The sequence below is a fragment of the Amblyomma mixtum genome, chromosome 10 (assembly GCF_055824585.1).
Source record: "Amblyomma mixtum isolate Tamu chromosome 10, ASM5582458v1, whole genome shotgun sequence".
NCBI lineage: Eukaryota > Metazoa > Arthropoda > Arachnida > Ixodida > Ixodidae > Amblyomma > Amblyomma mixtum.
The window spans coordinates 26,638,333-26,652,795 of NC_143021.1; the positions used below are offsets into that span (position 1 = coordinate 26,638,333).

At 45.9% G+C, this 14,463-nt stretch overlaps 1 protein-coding gene across 1 annotated transcript in view; it reads left to right on the top strand.

The window, feature by feature from the left end:
* The window catches only part of LOC149325432 (sodium-coupled monocarboxylate transporter 2-like), a 34,969-nt gene that overhangs the window by 17,476 nt on the left and 3,030 nt on the right, over positions 1-14,463 (top strand). Inside the window, exons 5-7 of the mRNA XM_089564282.1 lie at positions 2,442-2,599; positions 9,957-10,097; positions 13,828-13,957. Coding sequence (XP_089420408.1) covers positions 2,442-2,599; positions 9,957-10,097; positions 13,828-13,957 — 429 coding nt within the window. The remainder of the gene's footprint in view (positions 1-2,441; positions 2,600-9,956; positions 10,098-13,827; positions 13,958-14,463) is intronic.

Below are 14,463 nucleotides of genomic sequence, written 5' to 3' on the forward strand. Positions count from 1 at the left end.
CGTTTTACTGAACAGCGCCAGGTAGCAGCGAACTCCAGAGCGGAACCCGAAGAAGAGACGACGAAGAAGCCCCGCCCGCCACCATGGCTAAGGCTAGCCAGGATGGCGGTTGAGACAGTTCGGCCAGGAGACGGCGCCACGAGAATGTCCAGGAATGTGGCAATATCTTATTACGCCTGCATATCATGGCATATCATTTTCATACTTGTTAAAAGCCCGGGGTCATCCAATTGATTGGTAATCTCTCCACTAATGTGCGCCTAAATACCCACCACGCAGCTTTCGCACGTACCAGTTGAGTCAACAGCTTCATTCAGAAGCCAGACGGATAACAAGAAAAACAATACCCTTTCTCCCATCCAGAAACTGCGAGCATATGGACAGCCTTTCTGCCTCAAAATTTCTTCGGCACACCTGAAACATGATCTGAACTCCTACCAGGCAGAACCACATTAATGTTTTATCAGTTAGAAGGACAGGCTAATAGAATGCATGTTGTCCTGTTTGGACTAATGAATATGAATATGATGTCAAAACACCAGCTAGCCCCGCAGTGAGCTCTATTAACCTTCCAGAAAAATGCATCACCGTTGAGGAATAATCAAATTCCAGAGTAACATTGTGAGGCATTGCTTACGTGTTCCAATTCTAAAACGCGCTTGGGATCTCACCGGAAACTCAGAATATTCTGTTTTTACATGCAGACAAATAAAGAGCACGTATATGAGGAAGAAACACCCCGTACATAGCATTAGCAGCGTTCTCACAATAGATCAAAGTGCACCGTTGCGGTATGAGCGTTTGAGGTCTTTACTTCCGTCTTCAACCTAACGCCAAAGCGTCTCTCCACTTCGTTTTACGAAAGCGGGTAAGGCGTCTGACTGATATTTCTCAAGCTTGGGTCTTAGCTTCAAGTTTTTGTAGTTTATGTCGTACTTGCTTAATGTCGTACTTACTGTCGTGCTTAATGTCAAGTTATGTCGTACATCTTAGCGTCTTGTGTTTTATAAGTAGCGCATGCACTTGGGAGAGTAACCAACCAATTGGTGCCAGTGTTTGCAATGTTCACTTTTTTTTCCTGAGGCATTTTGCAAATGCATGTATAAAGAAAACTTCTTCGAGGTCCAGGAAATTGCGTTCAATGCACTCTTCCCAATTTTTAGTATATCTGTTTACAAGCCGAAGGGGAATTGCGCGAATTCAAATGTCCTCACCAGAATCACATATACGACATCCATGAGACGCTTGTAACCCACAAGTTATTAGGTTCAGAATATGGGCTTGAAGAAGAGACGACCCTGCTTTGTGTGAGCGTTTAATAACTGCAAATTGAAATCACGGGGAGAAATTGCTTTTCATCTCATCTCTGTAGGTTGAGAAATCGTTATGTGAAGATAAACCGGTTAGGAGAATGCCTGCTCGCCTGTCAGCGCCGAGTGTAGTCACCACGATAATACAGTTAAAAAAAACTTTCACGCTTTAAATATGGACTGTGGAATATAATGGTAATTCCATTGGCCATCGAGCAACTTTGAGTGCGAACGCACTTATACGCCTACCAACAGCAACCAAGCATTCTGTTATCGTGCGTACGTAGGTACGATCTTGTGTCCTTGCCTAACAATCCTAGTTGCTTACCGCATTTACCCGAGTTAATACGATAAACTCGGGTAAGTTCGGAAGAGCTTCGCTCGGGGTGCGCGAGAGGTTGCTCGGGAAGAGAAACATGGGGCGCGCAATCCCTAGCCGTGGCTGCGTTAGAAACAGCCAGGTGCCAGTTCAGTGACGCATTTCTTAACTGCTCTGCCACTGCGCTGGAAGTGGTATGAGGACTCGCTGCCGTGTATGAATGGTATGTAACAATGACCAGTTCTGCGTATATGGGAATCAAGCCACTAATGATGCCACGCCATATGCTTAAGGCGAAGATTAAGTGGCTCCCGCAATTGAAGAATGAACACCTGCTTTCGCGCGTCTACTCGGTTTAACTACGTTAGACACCTACTATTTTTTCCTGGCATGCAAGCAGACTACAGAGCCGGAATATGCATTGTGACCCTTTATAATGGCCGTTTCTTCCCGAAATTTTCATTCCGTATATTTTAATTCGCGGTCTGCGATGAGGTATTAGGTGCACGCTAATTTTTATATCATTCTTGTCATCATGGGTACCATACAGTGTGAGTTTACCGAATTGTTAATGCGTTCTAAGCTAATTCTGCGCTGTCTATGCCTCGCCTAGCGTCTATAATGTGTTTGTCAACAAGACGATTTAATTTCTGATCAACAGCACATTCCTTGGAAAGGTCATGTGACCAACTAACCTTTTAACATAGCTCAACACACGTGGTCAACAAGCAGAACTTTTGCGAGGAAGACTACATATTGGTGTATAATTACTCAGATGTGCACTACGGTTCCGATTTTTCTCCCTAACAAAGGGCGGACTCCGAGGAGTGGTTTGGATCGACTGCGTTCAGCTGATCTTCATGTTACTTGGCCCTGCAACCATCATAACGAAAGTCTTCTTGGATTTGAAGAATTCAAACAGCACCACCTCACCTCCGACTGACTTAGATCTTCGTCGTTACGTGGGGAAGTAAGCTTCAATGTGCAGTCATTGTCGAGTCTTTACTTTGCAGTCAAAATGCTTGCGTTGCACTTTACAGCAAGCAATCTTAAGCATAGTGTTTTAAGTATTTCTATGCATTTAAGGGACACTGAAGACCACCCCATCCGATAATGGTTTGCATTAAAAGAAAACACACAGTCTCCTTCTAAGCATGTTGACGTTTGTCCTGCATCAAAATATGCACTGATGGCCGAGACCATTTGACAAATTTTTTATTTATCACCAGGCATATTGCCTACTACGCGGAAAGAGGCTAAAGGCTGCGATGCCTGACGAGGCCTCTGTCTCTCTGCTGCCCACCGTTCTGCGCGTTCGAAAATGAAAGTCACAAAACAAGTTTGAAAGCACAGTCAACAGGAAACAAGAACTGAATATCACTTTATACATCAAAGTTATACAAAAATGCTTATGTACAGGAATATGCGAGCAATGTAAAGGAATTGTAGAATGAACACATCGGGACTGCTTTAGATCCGTTTACCGATGTGAACAAAAGCGTTAATTACATCTGTAAAGCAGGTAAAGAAAAATACGAATGCATGGAATACATTCTAAACAGGGTGTTACATAAGAACGCAGCCACAGAAATAGCGGAGTGACTTAATGACAAAGGCATTAACAGCTAATGATCAAATTTCATAATGAATACCTGTTCGTTCTGAGCAGAACATTTCTGACAGTCTTTAATGGCATTTGAGGAGGTGACAAAATGGATGTTCTCTTAGATTTCAAAGTTTTTCCGCCACGTTATTTACCCTCATGACGTGCACACAGAGAAAGACTCACTGCTACCGTTTTTTGAAGTGAATGACAGTATAGGAAAAACTCTGAGATGAGTTCCAATAAATTTGGTGTAGACGCACGCAGTCTACTTAAAAGTGCTGTGAAGAGTAATCTGAACTCGTCTTTTTTGCCGCGGGAACTCGATCTACGCGTTCCGAGCATTCTTAGAAACTTCGACTGATTGTCCTGTGTGGCCGATTTCCCTAATTAAATCGAATTAACGTTCGGCTCCCACCTTTATTTTTTTAATTCTCCCCGTACGGTGGGCGGAGTTGACCAACGCGTGGAGTGCCTTTCAGCCAGCTCCGTGGAGGCTTTGCTTTCGCTTTATTTTGTTTTTAGGTTTCCGTGAATAAATAGTTTCATTCGCAGATAATATAGCCGCAAAATAAGCCTGCAGAAATAAAAATACGTGCGGACTATTTGCTACTACGGATTACTACGTATTACTCCGCCGATAGCACAGCGCCAAGCCGCCACGGGAGCGGGTGAAAGGCACTCCACGCGCTGGTCGACTCCGCCCACAGGGCACACAGGGCACACAGGGCAATAAATTGAGGTTTCTAAGAATGCTCGGAACGTGTAGATTGAGTTCCCGCGGCAAAAAGACGAGTTCAGAATCTTCTTCACTGCACCTTTAAGAAATCGGCTGGTGATGGCGACACCTCCATTTTGTTTCTGAGAATTTTGTCCTAAAAGAAATCCCTAGAAACAGCAACGAAAAATCTGAGGAAGCCACGCTAGTACAGGGTTGACGACCGCAGTCTAAGTGAACGAAATGCGCTCACTATGGAGGACTGTCTCCAACAGTGCTTTGCATTTGCGGTTGTCGCGAATCTGTAGCCGAAACTACTGGTGTATTGCAGGCAGAGAACCCGCAGTGCTTTTCATAGAAATAAATATTCCTTGAAAACAAACAAAAGATATTCCTACCCTTATTAGGTTACAACGAAGATACCAACCAGAACATCATGACTGCGAAAGTAAGATCGAGGTAAACTGGACATGTCTCTCCGAGGCACCTAGATAACAATAAAACAGTCAGCAGAAGTTGTGAACAGCTCAGGAGCACTTCATTTTAGATGAGTCCTGCAGGCATCCCCGTTTTGCATTCTTTACCAATTACAAGATGTGTTGCAATTTTCCCCTTCTGAAGCGATGTCGCATTAACAACTCTTCATTGTGTCCTCCCGCCTATTACGTTTTGAAGAATTTTGAGAAAAACTTACGTAATTCTTTCCTTCCATGAATCTGGCGTGGTGGTACCCGTTTGGTACAAGTCCTGTTTCACGTATTTGTCCTGAAAACATTCGAACGAGGTTGTATCCGGCCTCCTAAGGGTTTTGCACTGGTCCATACTGCGTGATCGCATGTGCTTAGAAAGCCATATCGAACCAGAATATACAGAGATAATGCTGTGGAATGCCGCAAAATCGTGGTGGTAGAAGCGTCAGTACAATGTCAGTGCCTAAACCACCCACTCGACCTTAAAGGGCAACTGAAGTGATTTTAGAATTCTATGAATTTTTGGTTGCCGAATGTGCGAAATGTGCTGGTAAATCGTGCGAAATCTTTTTGCTCTGGCATTTGAAATGGCGGCGTAGTCGCCGAATAAAGTCGTCGTCCACGTTCAGGCTTCTCTGAAGTGCACAGCGACGGGCAGAAGCCCCGATAATGACGTCACGTATGATGACACTACGTTTCGAGCGAAGAAACGGTTATTCCATGGAACAAAACCGACGCCATTGAAGGTGAAGCTCACAATGCATTGTTTGGCGCCATCTGACGACGCACTGCAGCATGCAGGCGTAAGCAGCGGACATTGAAATTTCGGCAACAATGACGTCACTGCCGAGTTTCCTCGCACTCCTCTAGCGTAGTGAGGAGAAGCCTAAACATCGTCGTGGTTTTAATCGACGATTATGTGACCATTTTAGATGCTAGCGCAAAAATACTTTGCATGCTTTATGTAGAAGCTTGATAGATTCGAATTCTTGAATAATCTCGAATTCTCAAAAAACCGTTTCAGCTTCCCTTTAAAGAATACCCGCTGAGCGTGTAGTCGAAAAAACGGGACGAATAACTCTGCTGCCAAATGTTCTGCACAAGATAATAAATGATTACTGGTACTACTGTGCTCATCATTTCAGCACTTGCGCGTCTGTTTTGTTCCAATAAAGGTAGTTGTGCACATTTAACTCGCCTATCAGAAAAAGTTTGACTCCTGTCCGGAGTAAATTGTCGGGAAAGGATGATTCATTAACCGTGTTCAAATATATCATTTGCCTATTCCAAAGCACATTTATGTGTCCCTCTTTCATTTGCCTAAGAGCATTTATTTCTCCCTGTTTCCGACTTTAAGCGCAGTTAGGTAGTATGATACATGGTAAGTCTCGAGTTCATAACCATTCTTTTGACTGATGGCATTGGCATTAGCTCCTTGCTGAAATATTTCAGATGAAGGGCAGAAGCGACCACTCAGCCAGCGCATGTGTGTATAATTAGAAGCAAATTAGCTGCGCCTTACAGCGTCGACTAGATTGCACCGCTCTGCCGAACGCAAGAAATGTAAAATTGAAACGACAGCAGCTTCTCTCGCATGGTTCCACAGTAGCCCATTGGTGGAAGATCCCATACTAGATGGCGTCTTGAAACGCTCTCCAGTTTGTAATGCCGTTCCTCCCTTTGCAGGGGAACATGGGTACCGACTCACACCTCTAAGGAGGTACGGGGGCACGTATTATATATTTTCGGCTTCCTTCTGCCCGCCTCGTCAGTAGCCATAAAAATATTGTTACGTGGCGGCCAGCCGAAGAATGAGTCGTGGTAAACGATGGATAAGAGATGATTTGATGGCCGCTGGCCTAGCGCGAGCGCTCCGTCCCGCGCCACTGCCAGCTTCGTCTTCTTCGTAACAATATTTCATCCCTTCTCCCTCAGTTGACAGCAACGTGGCATAGGACCATAACTGATATTGACGCCTCGCCCTTCAGCCAGAGCCGCCATAAGTTTTCCAAGAAAACAAATTTTCTCCCAAAATTCATTGAGTTTAAACCATGTTCCTTTAGAGATTTCAGGATGCCAGGCATACACTTCCGCTACAAGCCACCTTGATCAGATGAGTAGGACACAAGAATGAAGAGCAGAGGGCGTAAAGACGGTGTACTTGTCGTAGGCGTAGACACAAATGAAAGTATAAAGGCCGCTATGTAAGGCGTCGTTGCCGGCGCCTGGGAAAGTCATCCTTCGTGTTCGTTATCATAAAAGAGCCTATTAGTTCCAGCCGCCGCGATGGTTCAGTGGTTACGGTGCTCGGCTACTGACCCGAAAGATGCGGGTTCGATACTGGCCGCGGCTGTCGAATCTCGATGGAGGCGAAATTCTAGAAACCCGTGTTCTGTGCGATGTCAGCGCAAGTTAAAGAACATGAGGTGGTCGACATTTCCATTGCCCTTCACTACAGCGTCACTCATAGCCTGAGTTGCCTTGGGATGTTAACCTCCATAAACGAAACAAACCTATTACTTCTGCTGTATTTACAAAATTAGGACCTCTTCCATACCCCTCCAATTAGCCCTCTCCTGTGAAAGCGCCGGTCACTGTACTCTCCCAAACTTCCTAAGCACGTCCACCTACCTGACTCAGCACTTCACCTGCTATGCTCGCCTTCTCATCGATTTCGCTGCGTTACCATTAACAATCATTGGTTATTCTGCTCTCACATTAAATTCCCTGCCCGAGCACATTCCATCTTCTTCGTTTCGATTCGCACCTCACTAACTCGCATTGGTTCCCTTCCTGTCTCATAACATTACAGCTGTAATATTCCTTTCCATTACTCGATGCGTTATGTCCGTATTAAGTTCAAACCCTTTTCTTTAGTCCCACGTCTTTGGCCCATAGGTGAGTACCTACAATGCAGTAATATTATATGGCGCCTTTTGGGGGATTCTCGTAAACAGCCAGTCAATATCTGAAGGTACCTGGTAAATGCAGTCTACTCCATTCTTATTCTCCTGATTATTTGACTCTAGTGGTCCGGATCTGGAGTTGCTACATACTCTAAGTATTCCTTTATATTTTTTTCCACGCTTTGCAGCCTATCGTGAACTGATGTTCTCTTCCGAAACTGTTGAATATTGCTTTACTCTTCTGCATACTAATTATTAGGCCCTCCCTTCTGTTCTTCGAATTATATATCACTCAATGAGGACACATAATGTTTAGGAGACGGATGAAACTCACACGGCAGTTACGACTGTGGACCGCGGGATTAAGAGAGAGATTTTGAGGTAATTTTGTTTCGGGATATATTGAGGCACATAATTGGAAAGTGGCATACACATATGCGCAGTTAGAGACTGCTCTTTTTAGTTTCCTGCACACGCTAGTTAATCGATTAGCACTCGTCTTCAGTTCGTCACTACCGGCGCGCAGCACCCCTTCAGATGGTTTGTTTCTCAGGACCTCCTGTAGACGGACAGCGCCGCATTATTCCGGTTTTCCTATACGCTGCCTGCTCCTAACTCGATAACCACCCTAGGATAGCGCATTCTCCTGCTCTCGCCATACTCTGCTGCTTGCAAAGTGAACCCTCCGGGACGTTTCCTAGGTCACCACTTTAGGCTCACGCACTGATCCGCTCTCGTCTTACTCTCTATCCACGATAACCCTCCTCATCATCCTTCCATTTTTGTTCCCGTGGTAACCACCACCTCTTGCGCACTAATCTGCTCTCGCCATACTCTCTTTATTCCACGATAACCTCCCGTCGTCTTTTCCGGTATCCGCCCTCAGGTTGGTTCCAGTGACAGCCATACTACGGTTGCACAATGCTCTACTCTGCTCTCGCCATACCCTCCGCCTCCTACTTCGGCGGTAACCACTCTCCGGATGGTTCCTGTTGCAACCACCCTCTGCTTAAGCACTTCGCCGCTCTCGCCATACAGGCCTCCTTGGGCGGCAACCAGCCTCTGGGCGTTCGCTCGATAGCCAACTTCCGCTTATGCATTCATCCGCTCTCACCGTGTCCTCCTTTTCCCGATACCCTCCTCTTTCTTCCACGGTTACCACCCTCCAAGGTTTCCGTCGCAGCCGCACTGCGGTCGCGCATTCCTTCGCTCTCATCATACCCTCCTCCTCCCACTGTAATTGCGTTCCGGTCATGCACTCCTCCACTCTCGCTACACACTCTTCCTTCCATGTGTAACCCTCCTACTAACGCAGTAACCACCCTACCGCTGCGTGTTCCACCACTCTGATTATACGCTCATGTTTCCACACTATCCCTCCTAATCCTGCTTCCTTTCTGGAACCACCCTTCCCTTAGGCCTACTACTACAACTACGACGTTAAATCTAGGGAATGGGCTTTTGTTAACTCTCGCTGTAAAACATTGGTCACTGCGACGAAAATACCAGCTTTTGCCATAAGGACATGCCGCGGAACGTCATTGTCTACGAGAGAGAGAAAAGAAGGAAAAGCTAGACATGTTCCCCAGTTGATGCCCGGCTCGATACTCTATACGTGGAGAGGCGGACGAAGGCAGTGAAAGACATAAAAGAAAAGAACAATGAAAAATTAGTGCGAAGCAATGTGTACAGATTTTCAGTTACGTAAGTGGTAATAATTAAGGAAAAAAGTCTTTGCATCCTCTGAGTTTCATGCTTAATATTTTTGAACGCGAGAAACATGCAAAACAGAGCACTTTCGCCGGCAGGTGAGACCTTGCATTCATGGTAGCAAATCAGCAGTCACATTCTAAGCGCTCGTGTGTGTCTTCTCTCTTACTTTGGTCCTCGTTTTGGCGCTAACTTCATCATGAATAAGATTCAACTCGCCCAACTTTCCACCTTACTATTCTTATTCTTCTCGTTAAATTATCTGATACCTTTGACGACGAGAGCAATTTCTTTTACGCTAGTCCAGATTAAAGCGTAAAATATCGCCAGAAATTTACGAATAACGTACGCAAATGCAATCTTTAATTGTGTTGATTAACTTGAGGAACAACTTGGAAAATGTCGAAGTGAGGCCACCACCGGCGCGAACTGAACCCATTGTATGCCTGATTTTCTCGTGATGGCCCGCCAATCAAGCAACGAAGTGGGCTGTTGACCAACGTTATTTCACCTCTCCTCACGTAGATGAGTGTGCATCCTGGCTTTGTGGAATATCATGCACCACCATCCATCAGACATCAATACCAAAGGGATTACAGGCTATTAAATACTGAACTTGCTAGTGACAGGGCATAGCTGCACAGTAGTGGGAACAGCAGCGACGGAGAAAGCACACAGGACAGCTGTAATTCCCTGCAGATCTGTCTGCAAGGTTTCTGTGTGGTCTGCTAAAAAAAAATTACGCCATCCCGCCCCTACCATAAACACTTCGAACGCTATTGAATAAATTTCATTACTTGGATTAAAACGAGAAACTCAAAATAGGTGAACAGAGTTCCTTACGGAGAGAAACCCGCAAGGCAGTGAACAGATAACTACGTTAAAAAGGATTTTTTTTCTTCGTCTCGTCTACATTTCAGTTCCGAATTGGATTTTACGCAAGATGAGAACATTTGGTCGCCTCTCCTGGCAGCTGTGACCACAACCATATACCGCCTTGGTTTGGACCAAGCCGTGGTGCAGAGGTGCATGGCGTCCCCGACACTTTCTAGTGCAAAGCGGTGAGGAAACTCCGATAATTTATGCTGTTTCATTAATATGCCATAAAGAATTGCATGACACTTATCATCTACTTTCCTCTCTGGTGAACTCTGAGTATATCAGACAAAAACAAGAGTGCCTGCGTTAGCAATTCCGGCAAAGTAGGAAAACTTGTGTCGCCCGATATGGATAAGTAAATTATGAGGCCCACTGCAGCGAAAAAAAATAAACGACCCTTACTGTAGTGACAATAAATAAATCGAAAATTATTTTCTGTCGTAACTGCCGTACTCCCCGCCCACCCCTCATGTAATACCCCTTAAATGGGGGCCTTGATGACCTAATAACTGAAATGAAATGGAATTCATACCTCATAAAAAATTTGTTCGAATAAGGCGTAGTAGGCAGGATGCTTATTTGACTCGAGGTGAAATGCTTTTATAGAGCTCTAGACAGAGCTCTAGAGAAACCCGCAAGGCAGTGAACTATCTATCTGACTATCTGACTATCTATCTAGAGCTCTAGATAGAGCTCTAGATAGATAGTCAATTTGAACGGATAATTACAGTTTTAAATGAAGGTCTCTATACAGAACACCCTGTTTTGAGGTAAAATCCAGACCACAATCTGCGTATTTTTATCCATTCATGTTTACTTTTCAGATTTTCTCAAGCCCCTATACATCGTTTGCACCCTCATCCCTGTCACGTACGCAGAAGTAGCGACTCGCCAGGTTAAAAACTCTGGGTAAAACGTCCCCTTCTGCATTAAAAATGTTTTTGTCTCTGTGAACACCAATGATAGATTACTAATTCTACCGCAGCTGCGAACTTCATCGCCCCAGTCGTGTTTTTGATGGCACAGAAGTTCATAAAGAGGGGTGATGATTCTCAAAGGAACCCTGAAATGACTTTACGGGTCAGCATCTAAAGCAAAAAATCTGTGGATGTGGTCCTCGCGAGTACTCATGTCAGATTTAAAAGCTTCGCGCAGGCCCGCGCCATGTAAATTCTTCTTTTTAAAAATAGCTCTTCGCAACCGAGTCGAGTGACACCTCACCGCTTCTGCTGAGCCGCCTCTTCCTCCATGACGCAAGTGTGTAGTCTGAGTAAGAATTATTGTTGGACGCACTCTAGTGACAGTGCGAAATAGGGTGGGGCGGGGTGTAGTCCCACCTTGTTTTTACTCTTTCTGGCGCGATAGCTTGTATGAGTGGAGGGGGAATGGTAAGCATAATTTTTAATAAGCCATGTCGTAGCCGCTCATGGAACTAGATGAGAACTTTTCGTTGTATTGACGAGCAGTGGAAGAGCGAATAATCGTGCGTTTTCCCTAAGCTCATTCAGTTTCATTTCATGGTCCCTTTAAGATTTCGGCTGTCGAAAGAAAGGTTTTAGCGATATGCACTGCTTGGAGCTGCATATAAAGAATATTTGGCAGTTGAGGCGTTCTCGCCCTTTGTTGTCGGTCATCATAATCGTCAAACTGACTACGCCAGCTCCAGGACAAAGGCCTCTCCCATGTATCTCGAATTAACCCTGTCCTTTGCCAGTAGCGGCCACCGTATCCCCGCGAACTTCTTAATCTCATCCGCCCACCTAACTTTCTCCCGCCCCCTGCTATGGTTGCCTTCTCTCGGTATCCATGTCGTTACCCTTAAGGAGCAGCGGTTGTCTTGCCTTCGCATTACATGCCCTGCCCAAGACCATTTCATCCTCTTGATTTCGACAAGGATGTCATTAGCGCGCGTTTGTTCCTTCACCCACCCCGCCCGCTTCCGATCCCTTAACGTTACAGCTATCATTTTTCTTTCCAAAGCTCGCTGCGGTGTCTTTAACTTAATTTGAACTCTCTTTGTTAGCCTCCACGTTTCTGCCCCATAGGTGAGTAGCGGTAAGATAAAGGTGTTGTATACTTTTCTCTGGAGGGATATTGGTAAACTGCCATTCATGATCTGAGAGATCCTGGCGATAGAGCGCAGCATATGCAGAAAGCTATCAGACGTGCTTACAACACCAACGCAACCAAGGTCAAAGCTGGAACATACAAGACAGGCTGTATGACAAGGAATTAATTGCAACAGCACTACATTCGGGCAAGTTGATACTCAAGTTGATTCGCAAAAAACAAGCAACCGGCTTGTGGGTGATTGTCAAATGCGCGAAAGGGTTTAGCATTTACAGCGCTTCTCCTTTTATCTGCGCGGTTGAGCATTCAGCTGAATGGCGGAGGGCGCTATGTCCAGCTTTGCTCCAGAACCACCGCAGCGAGTTTCTTCCTACCCTGCACCAAGAATGCGGTGCACAGCAAGACAATAGGCAAGATGAACAGGAATAGCTGGACATTCGATATTTGAAAATAAGAGCCTCTGTTGGTATCTCCCCGGCGTACATCGTATTAATTTGCGCTGTATTCTGCACTTGAAAGCGAACTTGCATATGCAGAAAGTGTGCTTTGAGAAAGCAGCGCGTGATACCCCCCTGCATAGTATGGATATCCCTCAAACGACATAAATATTTTCCTGTAGGCCCAGCTTTTATGTTACTGAACGGGACCAGGACCTCAATCGAAAATACGTTAATGTCTATGTTCAAAACACTTCTAATCTTGAAGAACAAATCCTCTCTCGCATTCTTAGCGGAGAGTAAAGGTAACTTCTGGGTTATGCGTTGAAAACCTGCACGTTTTAGTTTTTGCTTAAAATGCAGTTCACTGATGAAGCTGGTGCTTGCCACTCAATTTCACACAATGGTTCTGCCAGACGCTAGGCTTCAGAATCTCCGTCATACGATACCATGAAATCGGCGCACATTTGGCAATCCTGCGCTGCGCGGTAAGAATCTATCCGGCGCGCGCCGCAGTCGATTCCAGAACGTTGGGGCAAAGAACCCCGGTTACCGACGGAGAGCGCGTAACCTTAAAGGAGCTCAGTGGTGCCCTCTTCACTCCGCTCGCGCACGGCGGCGAACGGTTGGAAAGACGTGGTTGGAGGTTTCCAGAAGCCTCTCTCGGCGCCTGACCAAAGCCGATGCACGACCGCAGAGAGAGTGTGTGGAACTGTACGGCTATTAGTCTACCTGCGCGCCTGCCTTAGTGCGAAGAACCGAACAGACGCGATGCGTCTTTTATACGGAGGCCGTTAGCGTTGTCTGTGAAACCGTGCCATCGTTTAAGCTGCGGAAAAGCGCGGCCGTTTGACTCCCGGGTCAAGAGAACTCGCCAAGCCACAGAGACACCACTCGCCCAGCGCGAGGCAACGTGCGCCAATTTTCGGAACGATTCCCGCGTGATTTTCCGGTCGTTGGACTGTCGCTGTCCAGGGTGGACAAATTGTGTTGTTTTGTTTCTCTCTCGTGTGTTAGTGTACTTTGGGTGCAAAATCTCTATGGTGCTGTACATTTGGTGCATTGTTTTGTAGTCCACTTTGTGTTTGTTCTTGCGGGTGTTTAGAAATTCCTCTCTAACGTCTCTTTGCCATATATCGTCTGTTTTGCTTGTGAATATTTGGCTCCGAATGATTCTCTGGCTTGCGACTGGCAAAAGGTGGGCACCAATCGACCCCCCCCCCCCCCCCCTACATTGTCACTTGGTAGCTGGCTTCTAGCTGAGCTTGCCGCGCTGAGCCGAAGGCAATCTCCTCTGAGACTAAGACCGCTAGCAGCACAAGTTAAAAGCTTGTCTTAGAGCGCACGGAACATGTGGGCTCATCGCATAGGAAATGCATCCTTTTGGCACCTTTTTTTTTTTCAGAACAGTGATTACAGGGTGTTTACTGATGACTGCCGTGGACATCATATACATGGCCATGACAATAGCACTGATATTTTGGTTTCGGGGCTGCGATCCTCAACTGTACGGCGCCATTGAGAGCCATGATCAGGTAAGCAAACAGCTCTTCCATCAGCGCCTGCTGCATGTTGGCGCCGCTGCAATTTAGCACGCTGTCATTCACCCACCTGCGTCTTTTGCCAAATCCCTTAACGGCTGCGGGTAATCGGCAAAAACTGTGGCGGATTCGTGCATCTCGAGCAGTGAATGCAATTCTCAGGTGACGCGGAGATGTTTGTCAGTGATATGTCGCGTCGGCTGTTCTTTCGACAACTGTGACAGATACGAGTCGCATGGTGGACAGTAAGCTTTTAGTTCCTTGGCCAGCTGCCTTGGCAAAGCGTTCGTCCCCTGGCACCGGAATCCTATGCCGAATGGCGCCATCCGGAAGTACCACCTAAGTGGAGCAGGTGATCATACGTGCAGAAACTTGCGCATGTAGGTTTTTTTTATTTTGCTGATAGTGCAGAGTCGCTGGACGTCAAGCACAGGTGAGGATGAAACAACAATTAAATAAACATATTCAAACTAAACCAGATAACGAAACCAGATAAAACG